The sequence below is a fragment of the Drosophila montana genome, unplaced genomic scaffold (assembly GCF_035044405.1).
Source record: "Drosophila montana isolate Dmon_TW-CO22-7 unplaced genomic scaffold, ASM3504440v1 contig_3216_1, whole genome shotgun sequence".
Taxonomy (NCBI): Eukaryota; Metazoa; Arthropoda; class Insecta; order Diptera; family Drosophilidae; genus Drosophila; species Drosophila montana.
The window spans coordinates 710924-724012 of record NW_026998096.1 but is presented as its reverse complement, the minus strand read 5'-3'; the positions used below and the strand labels follow the sequence as shown (position 1 = coordinate 724012).

The window sequence follows — 13089 nt, the reverse complement described above, 5'->3', positions numbered from 1 at the left end:
AAGTCGAAAATGTATAAATTTTCAATTTACGCTTACGTATGTTTTTTTAAACAGCGAGAAATTGGTACATGAAAAGCAAATGCGAATGGTCGACAGTAATTCTTTGTGCTTACTAGTTTTTACTTTAAAAAACATTCTGCAGCCTCCCTGCACCCCAAATATTAGTTTGAATAAAACGAGATTATTTCGCTCTGATTCTTACAGTATACAGGTAACCAAGCAACTCTTAGAGCCAATGACGTATATTTAATACATTTAATTTATTTGCAATTTCATAGTTTTTATGTTTGTACTTTAAAAATGCATTTCCCTTCTATGTTATGCATTGCATATTTATAGGAGTAAATTCTCACCACACGATAATTTGCTTGCATCTGTTATCGGCTGGCCGCCACTGTTCATCATAATCTATCGAAAACTAATCGGAATATTATAAACTACTTTAAGAGGAAGACAACGCGCGGTTGCAGAAAATAAAAGTGCATTTTTTAAATATAAATATGAGCGATTGGGATTTTAAGGAACTACGCACAAAGCTCGATGTTATGGGCTTCAATCAGACGTTGCCCGTACTAGCAATACCGCTAGTTGGAGCTATATTTGGCGATTTAATCAAAACAACAGAATGCCTCCGTGATACAAAAAGGCAAGTTGCTGATCTCTTAGAAGTAAGTAATTTTAATTGATTTATGTGCGTGACAAATTCTAAAGTATTGCCCTAGGAAAAAGCCTGCTGGGAATTGGGCGTCGAGCCCTACAAATGTGACAATTCGCGTTTACTGGCCGAGTGTAACGAGCTGCACTTACAGTTTCTAAAAGACCGGGAAGGCTACGAACTGCGACTTTATGGTATGTGGTTGATTAATAATTTCCATTTCCCTTAACAATACTAATAATTTTCTCTGTAGAGGCTGAGCGGCGAATACGCAATCTACAGACTGATAACGAGCACCTCCAAAGCCATAATGTCCAACTACAGAGTCAACTGGATGCGTTTTTATCAAAGCAAATAATCAATGCGGCAACTGCTAAACGAACGCAGCTTGCGATATCGAGGCAGAGTATGTAACACAAGAGTTTGACAATATTTTTCACTAAATATGCACCTACTTACAGACAAACGGCCTTTTATAAGTACGGTCCGCTCTGGCGAAGCGTTGCCCGCTTTAAGCGGCATTTCAACCAACTCTTCGTTGAAATGTACCAAGTGTAATGCTGGAGTTGTTCAAAAGACTACAACGACTACTAAGGATGGCGTCATAGTCACGCATACAAGTGGGGCAGAAGAGATTGACAGACTGCAGAATGAGCTCACAAGTGTCGGCGAACAATTGGAGTTCTATAAGCGCAAAGTAGAATCGCGGAACCGGGAGATTCGACGGTTGAACGATTTGCTCGTAGGGGGCCGGCCACCCGCAGCATTAGCGAAAGACTGCTGCTACAAGGAAGTGGGCGCCCTCTCCCAGGACATTGACATGCTGCAGCGCGAAAAAAGCGAGTTGATGGCACAGGTTGGCGAATATCAAGATAAGATGCACGACGCCATGCAACGTGCGCTTCGCATTGAGGAAGAAAAACAAAAGTTGCAAACGCATCTGTACGAGTTAAAGGAAGCCGCTTTGCAGGTGGAGCAGCAAGCCAATTCCGAAATAGATGCAAAGGAATTGGAGCTGAGACAGCTCCAAACCGAGCTAAAACAATTCCACCGACGCAATGATCAAAGAACCAAGAACCCGCGTCTGGCCGCCGGGTACGATGAATCCGCAGTCCACAATGACAAGCGAATTCTTAACGAAAAGCTCAATCTACTAACTCGCCGTGAAGAAGAGTTGGAAGCGCTAAATGAAAAGCATAAAAAGAAGCTGCTGAAAATGGAAGCTAAGATGTCAACGCTACAAAAAGAGCTGCGGGAGCAGCAGCAGCAAAGTAGTGTTACACTGGATGAGGAGAAAATACGACTTAAGTCTGAGCGAGACTTTTTCCAAAAGGAGTATCTACGCCTCATGAGCAAATCAGGTTCGGACTCCGAGGTTGCGTTCCTGCAGGCCCAAATCAAATCAAAAGACGACGAGCTTCATGCTCTTCGCTCTGAGTTGTGCCAGGCATCCGTTGCTAAGCTGCAGCTGTCACCCCGAAAAGGCGACCATTGCGACAGTTTACCACCACCCACCACTACATGCAGCTCGAATAGCAACAGCAACCGGAGCGACTGTGTCCAGGCTGCCATTGGACGCGTTGAGCGCGAACGCGACTGTGCACGAATTGAGCTCGAACGCTTGCGTTGCGAGCGGGACACACTGCGGGAAAAGCAGTTGAGCAGTGTGCAATTGCACGCCGAGGAGCTGCAAGCTCTGCGTCTGCGCAACGAGGACTTGCAGGATCGTATACGCCAGCTGGAGCGAGATTACCGTGACCTAAATACGGCACGCGTGCCCACTGAAACACATAATGCTCTCTTGAAGGAAGATATGGCTGAGCTAAACAAGCGCTTAGCGACGCTGCAGGCCGAGAATGAGCACCTGAGGAGGGAGAACGGACAAATAACGTAAGTGTAGGGCATAATCTACCCAGCTAAGCCTAACGCAAGTTTGTTATTTGCATATTTAACAGCCTGATTAATGATCAAAACGAGCGCATCATAGCCGATTATCAAAGTAAGCTTCTCTTGGCGGAGCGTCAGCTGCATAAGGCTGATGTGCGTGCCAGCACATTGGATTCAAGTCGCGAAACCAATCGCAACGAGGTTACGCAATTGCGAACGGAAATCGGATCACTACGTCAGACCTACATTGCCTTGGAGCATGAAAAGGATATGCTGCTGGTAAGTGTTTGAGTGTCCAATTTCTGTTTTCACCCTTTGATCAATCGATTGTCCATAGAATCAATTGGATAACAAAACGGAGCGCCTCTATAAATTGGAGTACGAACATAAGGATTGTAGGGAAAAACGACATGCATTGGAGCAAACGATTAAGGAACTGGAGTCACAAGTTGAGTAAGTACATCGTCATTTTAAATAAACAGAGTTCGGGGACCATTATATGATAGACACTATATGACAGACTTACATAAGATACATTTATTCATATTATCTACAGTTCACTTAAACATTTATACAGTTGCTGGGGTAATACATTCATGGCACAATCTCCCACCCTGGCGTCTTTTAAAGCCAAGCTTTGGCTGCGAACGTTAGCCAAATATATCTAAGAACCACCTAAAAGGAAATGAAACGATTAAATCGATTGATCCAATATGAAATCGTAGAGCGTCGGAAACTGCGGGCCATAGATAAGTTAGAAACATAGGTAAATGAATAGAAAAGACATGCGCTGAGAATTGGGTAGACAAATCGAATCAGAACAGCATCGAGAGTTCGACATAGGATAGACTAAAGTAATACTATTGCTGGGGACGAAAGCGGGTTGTTTGGTTCAGTGAGGAACTTCGAGTTCAGTCGCTCGATGGTTAAATACCTCGCCAGGCTCACGCTGGGTGCGCTGCAGTTGTGCGTTCCGCCGTGCATTCTCTCGGCCGGCGTGTAGCCTGGCCGGCAGACACACTTGGCCTTGCTGGCATAGCTCAAGAGCGAGGTGCCGTTGGTCGATTGTGTTTTAAGCGGCTCCAGCCACTGCCCGGCACCGCAGGGTCCGCGAGAGTACAGTTTATGGCACTGGCCATTCATCTCAACCATCCCAGGCGTGGCCTCGCAAATGCTCTTCTCCTGGTCGTTGCTGGCTGAACACTGCTGGTCTAGGTTTGTGATGACGCCCGCACAGCCACACATGCCGTTGTAGGAGATTCCATCTACCGATGGTCGGGCCGTAAAGTCAAATACCACCACCTGGTGCAGGGAGCACGGTCCCTGTGAACCGATTCTGTAGCAGGAGTCCTCGGCGGGGAAGTAGAGCCGGTTCTTGCCGCAGAAGTTTCGTATACAGGAGGTTTCATTGACCACGAACTCGTTGACCGCACAGGGTCCGCGTGTGTAGAGGCGATAACAATGACCGTCGCTCCAGGGCACATAGCCCTCCTTGCACAAGCACTTGGCATGCGGCAGGGTTAGCAGCGTGTCCGATCCTTGATCCGTTTCGCTATCATCGGGTATGCGGAAGACATGACCAGGTGGACAGGGACCAGGAGTGTCTGCAATAAGGGGGAATTCGAGATGCAATTACGTTTCACTTATTTTCGGTCTCAAAATCCTACCTAGCTCGTAGCACATCTGGTGTGGAGCGTGATAGTGGGGCAGATGTCGCTGGCAGTCGCAGCGACCGCCGGGTAAAAATATGTGACCCGGCGTTGAGCAAGGTCCTATAGTATAGTGCTCGTAGCAGGATTCCTCCACGGTGTAATAGTAAGGTCGCAGCTCGCCCACATCTTCACAGCGGCACTCGGCCAGGCCGTCTTCGTTGCGTGCGAGCAGCTTTCCCCGTATGCAGGGACCCTTCGAGTGTTTCGGGTAGCACTTTCCGTCCTTTGGCCAGAAGAGCATCCCATCTTCGCAGTGCAGAGGCCGCTTACAGCTGCCCCACCTGTTGTCGGCTCTGAAATGGCAAAAGATTGTCTAACGAGACAAACTAGAAGAAACGCATGTGCCTACCTCTTGGCCTGTTCTGGTAGGGGCTGGAAGTACTCGCCTCGCTGGCAGGGCCCGCGCTCGTACAGCTTGTGGCAAGCGTCGGAGATAGGACTGAGCGCCGTGCCCGGCGGGCAGCGGCACTCGGCCGCGGGCACATCTTTCCGCTTGGCGCTTATTGGCGTGGGACTCAGCTCCATGGTGTCCGGACAGGGGTAGCCAAGTGTGAATATCTTAAAGCATTTCTTGAGCGGCGTCCAGTAGAGTAGCTGCCAGCCGCCGGCCATGCTGGCACACGGATTCTTTGCCGGGTCACTCCAGGGCGGCGGCACAATGCCGGCCAATGCCTGCTGCTGTTGTGCCAGCAAAAGCAACAGATAGGTGAATATGCTGCTGCCCGCCTGCAAGGCCGCCCAGCAGACCAGCAGCTTCCGGCGCTTTGTTCGCATCGCAACCAGCTGGAAGTACATAGGTACACGGGTAATTGGGCATCGGATTTTATTTGCCTAAGTTGCTTTTACTCTCGTTGCGCTGGCGCCAATTTAAACCGGCTTTGAGTCATGCTCATTAAAACGCATGATTGATGGATTTTCTACTGTTTGGCTTGGGCCATGGCCCGTGGGCGATGGCGATGGCGTTTTTGCTAAGCTTTTGATGCAGAATAGTTAAAGCAGAGACAAATGCCGCCTATCTTGAAGTCATTCGCACATTTATTTGTATTTGGTTGAATGCGGGCCGAAAGCGGCTCCAAATTAAATTAGCCAACTTGCAGGCCATCGATTTGTGTAAAGTTTTTGGCAATTCCGCGACTTACAAAAACCACACGGCAATGTAAAAACCAGTATGCGGTCGTGTGCTGTTAACCATGACCCAAATGCGCGTTTATCTTGACTTCTTTAGCAACGGCCTGATAGCACTTGGCCCCAGCCACTGAAATCTTCTGTTGCCCATCGGCCGAAATGGAAGGCGGCTCATTTATATAAGCCCCACTTGCAGGCGGCTTGTGACGAAACAGAGCAGAGGCAGCCAGCCAAGCGGGGCTGGAAAAACGTGCAACACTTTGCACTAATTCCCCACTTTTTCCCAAAGTTGTCTGCCCCGGCGGGCTGGGCTCAGCCGCGAATAACCACTAACCAATAGGCAACAGCTCGAACAGGCAACAGACAACCGACAACAGACAACAGCTGCTGCTGCTGCCTGGGCTATAAATAATGCATTAGGCTAACCGCAGTTTTGACTTGTTTTGGGTTTCTTGTTGGAGTCGATGTCGACTGTCGTAACAGCTAAACAGCCAAACGGCAACAGGTTTCCTAATGCCGCCAAGCAGAGTATTCTCTTTGAATTGGTCACAAGAACACAAACAGAGATTCAACAATGGGAGTTGCTGCCGAAAAGTGTTTGGCATTTCTAATCTGCAAAGCTCAATTGATTCTTGAGTCATTAGCGTGTGTCGGCGTGTGTGTGTGTGTATGCGGATGTATGTGTATGTACGTGTGTATCGCGTCTTGTTCAATTTTGACAAAGTCTACTCGAATTTCCTAATACGCACGCTCACCTCGGGGCTATGTTTGGAGAGTTTGATTTGAAGCTCCGATCCGCCCCCAATCAGACGCAATCAGCAGCGGCAATGTACGACACGATACCGATACCGATTCCGAATCCCAATGCCTATTCACACATGCAACAGAACTGGGCACAACACGAGACGCGACCACTTAAAGCGACCATTCGCCTGCTCAGGTAGCAGACGTCTGAGCGGCTCTGCGCTGCGGCCAGCGGTAAGGCCGGGCCAGGTGAGCGCTCCACTCTCTCTCTCTCTCTTTCTCTGCCTCTCTCGCTGTGCGTCGCTCTTCTGTTTAACTAAAATGGATATATCTGCACTTCCTCTCTCTCTCTCACACACACGGTGGAATTTCAATGTGTATTTAATTTGCCATCGTGTGAGTTCAGCCTTAAAGGTTCTTCGCACATATTCGAGCTTCAGTTGCGAGTGACACCCGGCTGGCAGTTATGATTGACACCGATGGTCGTTGGCTTTGGTCTGGCCTGGTCGACGGCACGCAGGGCCGTGCTTTGTTCTTGAGTTTTAATTCGAATTGCGGATATGTGCGCGGACGTGCCTAGCTTGTGAATGCGCAGTCCGCTCTTTGAATGGCTAGCAAAGAGCGGACATTAGGCATTAGGCATAAACAAATCGACTATTACAATTGCCAGTGAGCAAGTTCGTTGCTTAAATCTTTTGATTTGACCCCGCAATGGCAGCGGCATTACGAATGGCCGTGAACGCAATGTGTGTGCAGCACGAAGCAAGCCAATTGCATATATGTATCTGAGGGAACTGCACAAGTATCTTAGGGTCAGTGTATCTTGGACATGGCGCCAGAATTCAGATTGCAAACTAAAAAGTGTCTGCTTACAGCAAACTGAACACAAGAACGCGCCAGCGCGACTCGGCATTGAATGAAACGTCAGCGGAAAGCAAAACATTGCGGCAGCAGATTGTGGCACTCAAAGCCAGCCGCGATGAGGCAATTGCGGAAAATGGGTACGTATGCATAAATAAATAATCTTAGGCAATGCCGAACTGCATCAGACATTAGTCTGACCGGTCCGCATTAGCTACTCTTTGTTTCATTTTTATTGTGCCCGATCATTAGCTCGCTTTTTGTGCGACTTTTTACGATAATACTTTATGTGATTCGTGTGTGTCTCAACAGGCGACTCACGGACAAACTGAGCGACGCCCAAATTGAGTCCAAGACGCTGCAAAAGAAGCTCAAGGACTCGGAACAGCAGGTGGCTAATATGAAACAGCAGCTCCACAAATATGTCCAGGAGGTGAAGAGAGCCGAAGATTTGCTTATGAATAAGGTATAGAGCCAAATAATATTATAACTAGTTGATAAGGCAGGCGTATTGAAGTTTGTGCTAAACTGCTAGGTATACTTTGTCTTAAAGGAAAAGGAGCGTGAGGAATTGCTAGAGCACTATCACAGCTTGACCCACGACCAAGTCGTTCTGGAAGGCAACAATCAGAGCCTGGAATTTGAGGCGACAGAGTTCAAGTAAGTAGCACATTATGTGAGATTATCTTTAGCTGAACTAATTCGCATATTCATAAATACTTACAGGCGGCAAATTTGCGATCTGGAGTGTGAAGTACGTTCGCTCAAGGATCAGCTCTGCTGCCGACAGTGCAAAATTGACGATTTGGAGATGCAGCTGACAGCCGCGCGCGCCTCTATGCGCTGCTTGGAGCGGGAACTCGAGAACGCACGCGAGCAGAAGATAGAGCTTGATGTGCGCAAGGAGTTATGTGATAAATTGGACATTGAAAAAGATAAGCTAAATGCCGAGTTAAACGAACTGAATGAAGTTCGCAGGAAGGTAAGCTTTTGTGTTTATAGTGCGGGGCTCCGAGACGGACACTAGCAGACTTTGCCTTTCTCAGTAAACTCTACTTAGTATTTAACTTCAACTATACTTGACTATATCTTCCTTGCCATTATCGCTTTGTGTGCTCTAACATTAGCTTTTGGAATGAATTGAAATGCATTCGTACGTACTTTAATTAGTAATTAGTAATTAGTAATTAGTCGCTTTTAGTTAGCTCGTTTAAAATAAGCCCGCGTTCTCTAGTCAACTATACCATAAAAAAACACACAATTGCAGCTGGAAAAAGAATGCGAAAAACTGCGCAGCGAACTACAGGAAAAGTTTGCATTAAATCAGGTAACCACCGAGACTACGGAGCAAATGCTGGAGCGGATACGCGGCGATCAGCAGCGCCAGGATGAGGCGGAATTAAGCGCGAAGCGCGAAATGGAGCGACTTAGGCAGCTGCACGCAAAGACTGTGGTAACTAATTCATTATAAAACATACCAGAAAACGAAGGCATTTCATTGTCATCCAAAACAGAGGGAACTCCATGAAGAGCGGGAACGTTGTAATCAACAGGAACGTCTGGCCAATCAGTATGAGCGCCAAGCACAAGAGTTGCGTAAAAATTTAACCGAGGATCGCTTTTGTCAGGCGCGCTCAAGGGAAGTCAGTCCCAAAGTCGCACCCAAAACGCTATAAAATAAGCCAAGTGATGAAGTCTAAGATTATTTTTAATTTTATTGTATTATACTCAAATAGATTTAACATTTGGGCATTAGGATATAAAGCTCTAAGTATTTTTAATCAAATTTGTACTGTTCACACAAACCTTGACTTTTGCATTTATAGACTTTTTAATTATAAGCGAATATATATGTGTAATTTTGTATTTGAATATTATATTAATATTAAATTAAGTTTTATAGTTAGGTATTGCAATAGCTTAAATTAATCTTATTTGTTGTCAGTTTATTGTATTGTAATATTCAAAAATATATTTATAATATTTAGGCAGCGAGCGTAAGAAAACTATTTTAAGTATCAAGTTAATATATAAGTCGAAAGCTGAACACATTAATCCGGCAAGATCCAGCTGTTAAGCCCACCATAAGGTCTTGGCTTACACATGCCAACCAACTTCAGATACTCTTCGTACATGCAGGGACATCCATTAAAGGGCGGAATCTCGCGTTCCGTTCGGGCCTCATTGCAGGTTATGTAATCGTCTTCGTAGTTGGACTCATTACACGTAAACTCTGTGCCCGCCGTGCTGCTTGATCCTAAGGAATGAAAACGAAACATTTGATGGAACTCATGCGTGTAAATTATTTTACTTACTGTATGAATCCATAGGGCTCCCATCATCAGCATAATCGTTGCCATCAGGAAAGTCTTCTCGGAAAGTCTTCTGTGCACTGCCTATGTCTCTGCTCATGCTTTGTTGGGGCACTCGCTCCCAGTCAACGACGCTGCGGCAGCTCTGGACCGTGTTGCTTCTCTCGCTGAAGCCGCTTTCATCTTCAAATGTCACGGAACGTGTGCGCCTTTCACGCACGGTGCACCTACTCTGTGCACTCTGTTCTCTGATTGCCAGCTGCTCCCTGTCATAGGATTCTTCACATGGAGACTCGAAGTTGTGTATTAACTGCTGCTGACTGGAGAAGTAGTCGCCCTCAGAGGCACATGGCTCCTCCAGTTGTGGGATGTATTGTGAATCATCGCACAGATTGAAATGTTGTGCATCTTGGTCTTGTAGTGTCAACGTTGCGTCCATTATTGGCGACGGACTACGCTCTTGCATGGACAACCTAGTATTACTCAGTTCTTCCACTGTGGAGTCATATTCGGCTGTAGTATCTTCAAACGGTGCACACTCTTCAAGTCGATTTATGCTGTCGAAATGAGGATATTCTGATAAACTTCCGTACTCCGTAGCTGTTAAGTTTAGCGGTAAATTTTGCTGGTTTCCGTAGTCCACGTTCCTGTTGCTGCGATCCGTATTCACTGGAGTTAAACCAGGACAATTGCAATCTTCGTAGACTTCTTCCGTGTAGTCTACCTCTTTTTGCCGGACACCGGAACTATCACTACAGATTTGGTGGCTTTGCGGAGAATTGTTCGTCAATTCATCCCATGGAACAAACTCTCTGGGAGATCTAGTTGTGTCTGGCGAGTTCTGAATCGGATCATATGCCTGGGATTCGAAAGGTGCAGGGCGTTCAGCTGCAGGGATTGGGCCATTGTCATATGCAAACTCTCTGGGAGATCTAGTTGTGTCTGGCGAGTTCTGAATCGGATCATATGCCTGGGATTCGAAAGGTGCAGGGCGTTCAGCTGCAGGGATTGGGCCATTGTCATATGCAAACTCTCTGGGAGATCTAGTTGTGTCTGGCGAGTTCTGCATCTGAACATATGCCTGGGATTGGAAAGCTTCAGGGCGTTCAGCTGCGGAGATTGGGCCATTGTCATATGCAAACTCTCTGGGAGATCTAGTTGTGTCTGGCGAGTTCTGCATCTGAACATATGCCTGGGATTGGAAAGCTTCAGGGCGTTCAGCTGCGGAGATTGGGATATTGTCATATCCAAACTCGGCGCGTGGAGACCAAATAACCGGATCACTTTGGACGACCTTTCTATGGGATTGCTGTTGGTGATACGATAAACATGGCTCGTAGATAGATAGACTTGATATGTTTCAAAGTACTTACTCCGTGGGCCACAGAGAATATTGGTTGTTCCGAAACCGGGCCCAAGTTGCGTCGTGTCGCAGACCTTTGAGCAGCATTTTCCTGATTCAAGCTTAGGAGCTGATCATGTGTTAGTATTTCGGGACACTCTTGCCATTCCTGGGAGTCGCTTTGATTATCTGTTTGGGTTGTCGTTTGCTTACGAATGATGCCCCGGGACTGGGATATGTAGCTTGATACTGACGGACCAGCTATTTTGGGTGACGTTTGACTAGACTGGTTGCTCATCGACGGCGGCTGCTGCGCCAGTTGCCACTGGCTCACACCGCCAGCACCGTCCACGTAGGATGAGCAATCATCAAACAAGTCCTCTACTACTTCATCCGTTTGACAGCTTGAGACTGTTTTTACAATGTCATTTCGCCTAACGGAGAGAGTACGCTTTTGGAATTTGTCCGCCTTAGCCTCACAGCTTTCATATTCGACGCTGGAGGAATTCGCCATTTGTTGCATGCAGCTCTTGGATACCACCGTTTGCGCAACCGTGTCCTGGCATATCTTCCCCAAAGGTGCTGCTTCCGAAGAATCTTCATATTTACACTGATCAGGCGCAAACGTCACCTGACGACTTGTGGACGTATCTATGGTAAATGAACGACAATGTTTTGCACTTGTGCTTTCCCGTACAGGCAGTTTTGTATAGGTGGGAGATATTCCGAGCTCTGACGTGCTTATGCTGGAATCCTTTCCGGCGGTTTTCTCATGCTCCCTTCTGTACATTTCCATGTACTCGCGGTGCATGCGTAACTTGTCGTCGTCCATCTGGTAGCTATCAACAGCTGGCGCCTGCGCTGCCACGTATGCTTTGATGATCATTTTATCCTTGGCTGGCTTCGTCTTCGATAATTCCGATTGCTGTTTTCTAAAAGAAATTTTCATTACTTTGTCTGGTTTTTGCCGCTGATCTTTCTGAGTTGGGTACTTAGAGGGGCTTTCGGATTTCCCCTTTTCTTTTCCAATGCGACGCGTTTGCGGTCGCGGCGAGGGGGATCTAGAGAGAAAATGGTCTTTAGCTTTTGGAGAACGATCACGCTTTGACAAAGGATCTGGACACCAATTGCGACAGAACTTATCCGTATTCAAGTCCGTTTTACGCCTGGAACAACTCGGCCTGGAACACGTACAGCTGGACATCATTGAATCTTGCTTTTGGCAAACTATCCCGGCCGGATATTGGTATAACGGATCGGGCGAGTACGGCACGGGCACAGGTTCGGGCATATCACAGGTCCTATAACTGTTCGAACTGCACTGGGGACAAAAGGAGGCGCCTCCGTACTGACAGTAGTCGCTCTGATAGATTGAGCACGGCCGCGACATATCATCGCAGTGTCCATAGACACAGCCCCCACACATTCGGTTGATCTTCTGTTCCGGTTGAATTGAATTTTCATCCAAAAGACAATCAACAGCAGTCCGGTTGGCCCGGTTGGAATCGACCTCCTCGCCGGCACTCGATTTCGGGGAGGATGCGACGCACATGGTCCGAAAATACGGTTGTCTGTCGCCAGTGTCTGGCGAGGAAAATCCTATGCTTTGCAATTCTTGCCGATTGGATGACGTTGGACTCTCATCAAAAGTGCGTCCTTTGTGGTTTCTTAATATCTTCTGACGCCAATGCAAATGCTTGACAGTCGCCTTTGACGGTGCCGGCTTTTGCTTCTGGACCGGGCTCTGGTCGTCCTTTAAGAAAGAATATCGGAAATTCTTCAATTTTCCAATCTCACGTTCAATCTTCTTGTGGAGCGCCTTCACCTCCAGACTGGTCTTCAGCAATTGGCTATCGGTGTGAGAAGAGGAGCTTCGACAAGGCTCGTTTAAAGCCTCGCGCCGATAAAGTTCGCGGACCTGGGTTTGAGTGTTCTTGATGTACATATCGCCTCGACCTTCAATAGATATACGCTGCTTTCGCTCCAGCAAAAAACTGGGACCTTTTGGGACTTGAATTATTATTGATCTCAAGTATACAAATTTAGTTTGGAATGCGTCTCTAACAGAACTTACCCAAACTTCTTTGCTTTTTATCATTATTAAAATCCATAACCAATTTCTTAGCAGAGAGAAAAACAATTTATAAAATATAAGAGTGTTAATGTAGGAGTTTATTTAGAAATTAATTTAGGAATTTATCTGATATGGCTAAACTATTTCTGGCATGCTTTATGGGCACACAAAGTATATGTTCCTCTCAAATCTAGTTGTATGTAAAATGTTTTGTTTTTAAATTATGACGAGGGAAAAGATTATTTGGTTTTCGCAGTTTATATTGCTGGTCGTCTGTCAATTTGAAAAAATTTTCCAAAAACAGTTTGTTCGCATAAATGGTAATGTTTGAAATTTAAAAAATGACACCTAAGGTAAAAGAAATTTCCCTCTTGCTC

At 46.6% G+C, this 13089-nt stretch overlaps 3 protein-coding genes across 9 annotated transcripts; 1 reads left to right on the top strand and 2 right to left on the bottom strand.

Annotated features, from left to right (window-relative positions):
* The first annotated feature begins 418 nt into the window (after positions 1-418).
* On the top strand, positions 419-8770 carry Cep135 (Centrosomal protein 135kDa). Of its 2 annotated transcripts, none has more exons than XM_064688791.1 (12): positions 419-668; positions 723-849; positions 909-1061; positions 1117-2545; positions 2611-2821; positions 2880-2995; positions 6999-7124; positions 7297-7450; positions 7520-7644; positions 7711-7966; positions 8252-8437; positions 8499-8770. In XM_064688791.1, the coding sequence occupies exons 1-12, from the start codon at positions 501-503 to the stop codon at positions 8658-8660; spliced, it is 3213 nt and encodes a 1070-aa protein (XP_064544861.1). In that variant the 5' UTR covers positions 419-500; the 3' UTR covers positions 8661-8770. The 2 variants fall into 2 exon arrangements, with proteins under 2 accessions (XP_064544861.1, XP_064544862.1); XM_064688792.1 differs by having other exon boundaries at positions 420-668; positions 7538-7644.
* Positions 3093-6306, bottom strand: LOC135432954 (uncharacterized). 2 transcript variants are annotated; one of them, XM_064688854.1, is made up of 5 exons: positions 6135-6306; positions 4604-5037; positions 4210-4547; positions 3477-4146; positions 3093-3217 (listed from the first exon to the last, which is right to left on the bottom strand). In XM_064688854.1, the coding sequence occupies exons 2-5, from the start codon at positions 5026-5028 to the stop codon at positions 3193-3195; spliced, it is 1458 nt and encodes a 485-aa protein (XP_064544924.1). In that variant the 5' UTR covers positions 5029-5037; positions 6135-6306; the 3' UTR covers positions 3093-3192. The 2 variants fall into 2 exon arrangements, with proteins under 2 accessions (XP_064544924.1, XP_064544923.1); XM_064688853.1 differs by having other exon boundaries at positions 3109-4146.
* A 143-nt stretch (positions 8771-8913) lies between the features above and the next one.
* Positions 8914-12938, bottom strand: LOC135432899 (uncharacterized). Of its 5 annotated transcripts, none has more exons than XM_064688788.1 (5): positions 12713-12938; positions 10670-12648; positions 9404-10605; positions 9300-9373; positions 8914-9241 (listed from the first exon to the last, which is right to left on the bottom strand). In XM_064688788.1, exons 1-5 carry the CDS (start codon positions 12747-12749, stop codon positions 9036-9038), a joined length of 3498 nt encoding a protein of 1165 aa, XP_064544858.1. In that variant the 5' UTR covers positions 12750-12938; the 3' UTR covers positions 8914-9035. The 5 variants fall into 5 exon arrangements, with proteins under 5 accessions (XP_064544858.1, XP_064544859.1, XP_064544856.1 ...); XM_064688789.1 differs by having other exon boundaries at positions 9300-10605; positions 10670-11570; positions 11631-12648; XM_064688786.1 differs by having other exon boundaries at positions 9300-10605.
* Positions 12939-13089: the final 151 nt, after the last annotated feature.

Coding starts and splice junctions, on each gene's coding strand:
- LOC135432899 (XM_064688786.1), bottom strand. CDS start 12,749: ATGGATTTTAATAATGATAAAAAGCAAAGAAGTTTGG. Junction 12,649..12,712: donor TAAAAAGCAAAGAAGTTTGG/GTAAGTTCTGTT, acceptor TAATAATTCAAG/TCCCAAAAGGTCCCAGTTTT. Junction 9,242..9,299: donor GAGCCCTATGGATTCATACA/GTAAGTAAAATA, acceptor TTCATTCCTTAG/GATCAAGCAGCACGGCGGGC.
- Cep135 (XM_064688791.1), top strand. CDS start 501: ATGAGCGATTGGGATTTTAAGGAACTACGCACAAAGCTCGATGTTATG. Junction 669..722: donor AAGTTGCTGATCTCTTAGAA/GTAAGTAATTTT, acceptor GTATTGCCCTAG/GAAAAAGCCTGCTGGGAATT. Junction 7,645..7,710: donor TTTGAGGCGACAGAGTTCAA/GTAAGTAGCACA, acceptor AAATACTTACAG/GCGGCAAATTTGCGATCTGG.
- LOC135432954 (XM_064688853.1), bottom strand. CDS start 5,028: ATGCGAACAAAGCGCCGGAAGCTGCTGGTCTGCTGGGCGGCCTTGCAG. Junction 4,548..4,603: donor CTACCAGAACAGGCCAAGAG/GTAGGCACATGC, acceptor TTGCCATTTCAG/AGCCGACAACAGGTGGGGCA. Junction 4,147..4,209: donor CCAGATGTGCTACGAGCTAG/GTAGGATTTTGA, acceptor CCCTTATTGCAG/ACACTCCTGGTCCCTGTCCA.